Raw genomic sequence first — 7,985 nt, forward strand, 5'->3', positions numbered from 1 at the left:
ACATAATAGTAGTCTGGTAAGTCCAGAAGAGTGGCTGTTAGGGTTGCAACGATTAGACGACATAATCGACAACATCCATTATGAAAATTCACTGACATTGTCATTGTCGACTAGATGCTTAAAGTCCTACTGAAATGAAATTTTCTTATTTAAACGGGAAATAGCAGGTCCATTCTATGTGTCATACTTGATCATTTCGCGATATTGCTATATTTTTGCTGAAAAGATTTAGTAGAGAACATTGACGATAAAGTCTGCAACTTTGGTCACTGACATAAAAAAAGCCTTGCCTTTACCGGAAGTAGCGTGACATCACAGGTTGTGGAGCGCCTCACATCTACACATTGTTTACAATCATGGCCACCAGCAGCGAGAGCGATTCGGACCGAGAAAGCGACGATTACCCCATTAATTTGAGCGAGGATGAAAGATTCGTGGATGAGGAAAGTGAGAGTGAAGGATTAGAGGGCAGTGGAAGCGATTCAGATAGGGAAGATGCTGTGAGAGGCGGGTGGGACCTGATATTCAGCTGGGAATGACTAAAACATAAATAAACACAAGACATATATATACTCTATTAGCCACAACACAACCAGGCTTATATTTAATATGCCACAAATTAATACGCATAACAAACACCTCCCCCCTCCCGTCCATATAACCCACCAATACAAATCAAACACCGCACAACACACTCAATCCCACAGCCCAAAGTACCGTTCACCTCCCCAAAGTTCATACAGCACATATATTTCCCCAAAGTTACGTAAGTGACATGCACATAGCGCGGCACACACGTACGGCAAGCATCAAATGTTTGGAAGCCAATGCTGTACTCACGGTGGCGTGTCTGCTATCCAACTCAACAAGTCCTCCTGGTTGTGTTGCTGTAGCCAGCCGCTAATACACCGATTCCACCTACAGCTTTCTTCTTTGCTGTCTTCATTGTTCATTAAACAAATTGCAAAAGATTCACCAACACAGATGTCCAGAATACTGTGGAATCTTGCGATGAAAACCAGACGACTTAATAGCTGGCCACAATAATACCGAGACAGAATATTTCGCGGAAATTTAAAATTGCACTTTACTCATCTAACCCGCCCGTATTGGCATGTGTTGCAATGTTAAGATTTCATCACTTATATATAAACTATCAGACTGCGTGGTCGGTAGTAGTGGGTTTCAGTAGGCCTTTAATACAATTTTAATTGATAGACAGCCAGGAATGTACCTAAATGTAACCTAAATAACCCCAACAGTACTGGATAAAAATATTTTTGCACTGAATGTTATGTTCACAGGACAGTCTGTTGGTTTATTTACACTTTCGTGATATATTTTGTGTATTAAAATTAAAATAATTTGTTTCTCAGTCGTAGTTGAAATCAAGTTGCGGACTCAACGTCAAACTCAAATGTGTTAAAGTGAAAGTACCAATGATTGTCACACACACTAGGTGTGGTGAAATGTGTCCTCTGCATTTGACCCACCCCTTTGTTCACCTTCTGGGAGGTGAGGGGAGCAGTGGGCAGTAGCGGTAGCCGCGCTCGGGAATAATTTTTGGTGATTTAAACCCCAATTCCAACCCTTGATGCTGAGTGCCAGGCAGGGAGGTAATGGGTTCCATTTTTATAGTCTTTAGTATGACTCGGGGTTTGAACTCACAATCTACTGATCTCAGGGCGAACACTCTAACCACTAAGCCACTGAGTAGGTTGTATACCAGATCATAAGCAATAATCGTAATAATAGTCGACTAATAAAAAAAAAAATCATCGACTATTTAAATAATTGTTAGTTGGATCCCTAAGTACAACACAGAACTATAAATAATGACACTTGAGCTGGTGCCTGTGTGTTTAGTTTAGATTAATTATCAATTATGGGTTATTTGGTGCTTGAAACATATGCCAATCAATTAAAATATAGAACTGATTTCACAATGTGGAATCAGCCAGACAAGGGTACAATTAAGTTTGCCTTCGAAACATGCTCCTGTAGTGTGTGGTCACTTGTAGTCTGGTGCTCTAGTGCGTAATATCAGCCCACTTTGTACTCACACAATATTAATTTGAAAAGCTAATGATTAATTGATTTTTTTCCTAATTCTTAAGAATGCTGTATTTCTGCAAATGTCCATTCTCGGAAGTGACACACGTGAAAATAGTCCTATGTTAAATCCTTGAATATATCATCAAGCACTGGTGGATAGAGAAGAAGGCTTCATTCTAAGAACTTTCTCAGCAGGATAAGATAGCCAGTTTGTTTGATGGCTAAAGACAGAAGACTGCAAATGTCTTCACAATATATGATATCAATATAGCAGGATGGCAATCTTATATGTTGCATTGCCCTTAGAAATATATATATAGCACACGTCTGCTGTTTGTATGTCACATTATTCACACGTACAAGCACGCACATTCCCGATGGTCCTGTATGAGATCAGAGTCTCGGCAGTCCCTCGACTGTCACTCAAGCGCAGATACCTGATGTGGGCGGGGCTGTGACAACTCTCAAATCTGGCAAGTCAAATGTTTTTATTTGCAGGCAAAGCGAGTCCCAGTGTGTGTGTTTGGATTTGTGTACCATATGCAGCGCGCCAAGGAAGGCTCTCTGGAACATATTGGTGTGCGTACATAGTGGTTAATAATAGTAGCAGACGCGCACAGCGATGGCAGCTCTGATGTGTGTGACAGTTTTACAGCCGCACACGCCAAGACACAGTCACGCACATGAACACACACACAGAAGGAGACTCCCTCCCCACACACACACACACACACACACACACACACACACACACACACACACACACACACACACACACACACACACACACACACACACACACACACACACACACACACACACACACACACACACACAGACCTCCTCTGCCACCCAGCCCTCTGTCTTTGTTGACTTCTCAATTCTATCACAGATTCTGAAAAACAGCTACTTCCACCGACACCCCCCCCCCCCCCCCCCCCCCATATTAGGGCATGTGAACACGCAAATACTATATAGGCAAGTCAAACTCAGCCACCCACACTCCCGAACATGTACGCTGATACAAATGTACATGCTTAACCCCCCATCCATGAAAGCAAAGTCCTTGAAGCAGGCAGGAATTCACATACATCCTACACTCAAATGCACACCCTCACCCCCCTTTTCTGTCATAGCTCATTGTTACTGTTGCTTGTTTGTCTGTGACAATGCTTGTGTTGTGCTGGGGTGGCAGCTTTATGTTTTGATAAAGGGGGGTGGGGGGATTCGTTGGAGGATCAGTGACTGATCCCCACGGCGAGGTCTTAGCAACAGTAGGCAGCAGACGCAGCAGACACCCAACCTGGGGGCTGGTACTGGGAGACAGATTGAGTGAGCGATGGCAGAGGAGCAGCCCGACTCTGAGCTCGGATGTCTCCGATCAAAAAAACAAAAAACAAGAGACAGGCCTTGGACCCAGTGGCTGTGCTTGGCAGGCATGGCAAGATAAAGAGCGACAGCGAGTGAGGCCAGAGCATACACCAGTGCTTTTCAACTGGCGGCCCGGGGGCCAAATCCGCGCCTGGAATAAGACCATACCGGCCACAGTTCAAAACTCTTAGCAGCAAACTCCTAAAAACACGAGAGTACTTCTATAGTATAGACAAACAGTGGTGGCCTCACTTTTTCAGTAGGCAAGCTACTTTTCAAATGACCAAGTCCAGGTGATCTACCTCATCTTAAAGTTAAGTTAAGTTAAAGTACCAATGATTGTCACACACACACTAGGTGTGGCGAAATTATTCTCTGCATTTGACCCATCACCCTTGATCACGCCCTGGGAGGTGAGGGGAGCAGTGAGCAGCAGCGATGGCTGCGCCCGGGAATATTTTTTGGTGATTTAACCCCCAATTCCAACCCTTGATGCTGAGTGCCAAGCAGGAAGGTAATGGGTCCTATTTTTATAGTCTTTGGTATGACTCGGCCGGGGTTTGAACTCACAACCTACCGATCTCAGGGCGGACACTCTAGTCATCCCTACAAGCCTGGCCACTGAGTAGGTCTTTATATTTATATATATATATATATATATATATATATATATATATATATATATATATATATATATATATATATATATATATATATATATATATATGTGTGTGTATGTGTATATATGTTTGTATGTATGTGTATATATATTTGTATGTATATATATGTAAATATATATTTATTTATTTATTAATTTATTTGTTTATATATTTATTTTTTGTTTATTTTTTTATTTATATATATGTATATATTGTATTTATATGTATATTAATATATTTATACACATGTGTATATATATATATACCGTAATTTCCGGACTATAAGCCGCACCTGACTATAAGCCGCACCAGCTAAATTTAGGGGAAAATACAGATTGCTCCATATATAAGCCGCACCCGACTATAAGCCGCAGGGTTTTGATGTGTAATTACCGTAGTATATAGGGGTTCCTGCTACCACGGAGGGGATTGTCGGGACAGAGATGACTGTTTGGGAACGCAAAGCGTCCCATTTATTAACAATAAATCTTTCAATCGTTCAATCAAACTTTCACATCTTTGACATGGCGAACAGCATTCGTGCAGAGTACAAATAATACAACGGTGCAAAGTAATCCAAAGTGCTCGCCTGTACGTTATCAAAATAACCAGCATACCGGTATATGAAAAGTCAGTCTTTAATCATTGTGTCATCGTCTTCCTCCTGCGTACTAAAACCACCGAAATCCTCTTCGTCGGTGTCGGAGAAGAACAGGCCGTAAATAAGCCGCACCCTTGTATAAGCCGCAGGGACCAGAACGAGGGGGAAAAGTAGCGGCTTATAGTCCGGAAATTACGGTATATATATATATATATATATATATATATATATATATATATATATATATATATATATATATATATATATATATATATATATATATATATATATTTTTTTTTTAATGTATTTTTTATTTATTTATTTATAATTTATATTTATTTATGAAACAGACATTTTTTGGTAACATTTTAAGTGTTTAATAAAAATACAAGCATGTTTAACACATGTAACATGTTGTAATTCTATGGATGTTCGAAATAAACTCAAACCATAACATATAGATTCCTTTCTTTCATGAAGACAAGAATATAAGTTGGTGTATTACCTGATTCTGATGACTTACATTGATTGGAACTAAACAGGGTTCACAGGAGTGCTGGTAACTTCCACATTTTTGAATTTACATTGTGGAGGAGAAAGAAATGTCCTCCTTTCTGTCTAATATCACATGGAAGTGGTTGGTTTTTAGCATCTTATTTGTCCAGCTTCCATATTTTTTTAAAAATAACTTTCCAAAATACATTGAAGGCAAACTCTGTAACTTGCTAACTTGTGTGCGGTAGCTTTCTGAGACTCTTGTTTTGTTAGCGCAGGCAGGATGTAGCAGCACTTTTATTGTGAAGACAGGAACTGTGCGGTCGGTCTTTAGGCTTTTGACGGCAGGTGCGGCGCGACAGTCTGCTGAAATAAAAAAAATGTTTCTCACCTTCCTGTCAGTGTTTTTTTTCTGAAGACTGAGTTCACAGCACCCAGCGTCATCTCAGAAGATCCTCGGTCGAATGTCAATTAAGTGACGAAAGTGACGTCATAGTGAAGGTTGATGATCGCTAATTTTTAAGACTTAAAAAAAAAAAAAACCTGGCTAGCGATCGACTGCCACACCCTCCGCGATCGACTGGCACCCCTGCTGTAAATGCACTGGCAGTGACATTTTGACCTTACTAGCAAACATAGAACACTAGGGTCCAAGCTTGTGATTTACTTAACTGAGGCATTCTACAAGGCATTGACACGTTTTTTTGCCCTTAAGGTGATTTATGTAATTAAGGTGCTGCTGTAGCTTGTTTATGTCATATGCAGTCAGTATTCATTTGTTCAACTTCTTTAGTTATACTAGTAAGGATGTAACGATAGACGGCAATAATGATAAGTGCGGTAAAACTCCCGACAATTAGTATTACCATTTTAAATAAAACATCGAAAAAAGCGTTGTTGATAACTGCATTTTGATTAAACTATTTCCTCATTCAGCAACAATATAGCCCAATCTAAACGAAAATAAAGACATTACTGTGTAAGCAACTAAGGTATTCAATTGTGCACATTGAACCTACAACCTCTGAGCAATATGAGAAGAGGTTTTTTTTGTGTTGCGTTCAAGGAGTGCTGAACAGAGTAGGATGCCACAGCTCGCCAGAAATAATAAATAATAGATTTGATTTGTTATGCAATTTTTATTTAAATAAATCCTAAAGTGCCGCAGTACAAACCAATATTAAAACAATACAAGCTTAGCCATTGAAATCAATAAAATACTAAGACTAAAACACTATTAGTGAAGCATAAGAAACACAAAACGTGCTAAATAGTGTGTTTTTTTATTTTTTATTTTATCCCTATTCCTGCTGTATTCGGGCGGAAAGTGGGGTAAAAACATTCACACTCACATTCACACACCAGGGCCAATTTAGTGTTGCCAATCAACCTATTCCCAGTTGCATAGTTATTTAAAAAATAATGAGGTGGCGACTTGTCCAGGGTGTACCCCGCCTACCGCCCGAATGCAGCTGGGATAGGCTCCAGCACCCCCCGCAAGTGGTAGAAAATGGATGGATGGAAAATAACCAATATTTCAGAATGTGTTTAAGTAATTTTAGAGCACATACCGCGATAATAATGGTCACCATGATATGAAATGGTCATATTGTTGCATCCCTGTACTGCTACTGTTTCTCAAGGTTCGATTTTAGGTCCTCTCTTTTTCGTCATTTGGTCTATTCAACTGGTGGCCTGTGTTTAGTTAGTAAAACTTGTAAGAGACTCACATTTTTGCAACAGATTCTTAAAAACACTTGAGTGCTGCCATAGAGATGATCTTTGACTAGCTGTTGGACAGAAGGTCCCTAACAGCACAGCAGAGCACTCCTGTAACTCTGACAAAATAAATAGACCAAAATGAAATGTCTACTGTAGAGGACGCTGGTGTTGCGGAATACAAAATGAGACTAATCATGAAGGGAGAAGTCCGGCCCCCAAAGCAATTTCATTTTAATATCCCTGGCAGAGACCATCACCAGGATTAGTCGGAGTTTGGCCATAGCTGAAAGAGAGGTAGACGAGTTGTGAGACAGACTGCAGAAAGGACCCACTGCCCGGCACCTTTTTCTGGGCGAGGAGAGCAGAGACCGAGGGACAGATAGAGTCAGACAGACCAAGCGTGGCTGGTCTGGAGTGGCTCACCCATATGGTGCTCTGCTCTGTTCCTGCTCCCTGTCTGAATCCATATGCTGCCGGTAAAAAAGACGCCCCCCCACTCCCCTCTCCCACCTTACTTGAAGAGAGACCAGACCCTCCCTTCTTCCCCTTCCAACCCACAAGGGAGGTGTTGGGAGGTAAAGCCCCGAAGGCTTGTGCCCCCCCGCACCCCCATACCTCTTAACCCCTCTGAGCTGCTTATCCCATTGTCGCTACAATCTGCCACCACCGTAGCCTCGGCACTGTGTCTTCTCTCTTTCTTTCTTTCTTTTCCTTCATCCTTTCATCTCCCTTTGGCACCCCATAATCGATGAACTTATTAACTGCTAATTATTCAAGCTGTGGTCTAAGGGTCCCTGCCTATCTGTGGAGAAAAGAGCCCATTTCCACTTTGTTTAGCCACGTGAAGCGGTTGATACAGCCCATTCATTTGGATTAAGTGCATTTAAGCGCCACTGTTGTCAGATTGTTATCAATAGTGGTTAACATTAATCCTCATTTTCCACTGCCACTTGATAGTTAGTCCCTAGGAGTGTTGTTATTAAATACATTATTTGTTGATTTTTGTCTTTTTGATATGGATGTCTCTAAATTGTATGTGCCTGTTTTGCTCTCCTAGGACGTTCTTCATACGATACCAAAGT

At 40.9% G+C, this 7,985-nt stretch overlaps 1 protein-coding gene across 3 annotated transcripts in view; it reads left to right on the forward strand.

Annotated features, from left to right (window-relative positions):
* Positions 1-7,985, forward strand: part of dennd1b (DENN/MADD domain containing 1B) — a 324,363-nt gene that overhangs the window by 128,794 nt on the left and 187,584 nt on the right. For all 3 annotated transcript variants that reach the window (XM_062028406.1, XM_062028407.1, XM_062028409.1), the window contains one exon: positions 7,961-7,985. This exon is cut by the window's right edge and continues 25 nt beyond it. In XM_062028406.1, coding sequence (XP_061884390.1) covers positions 7,961-7,985 — 25 coding nt within the window. The remainder of the gene's footprint in view (positions 1-7,960) is intronic.

The sequence above is a fragment of the Entelurus aequoreus genome, linkage group LG19, assembly GCF_033978785.1.
Source record: "Entelurus aequoreus isolate RoL-2023_Sb linkage group LG19, RoL_Eaeq_v1.1, whole genome shotgun sequence".
Classification (NCBI taxonomy): Eukaryota; Metazoa; Chordata; class Actinopteri; order Syngnathiformes; family Syngnathidae; genus Entelurus; species Entelurus aequoreus.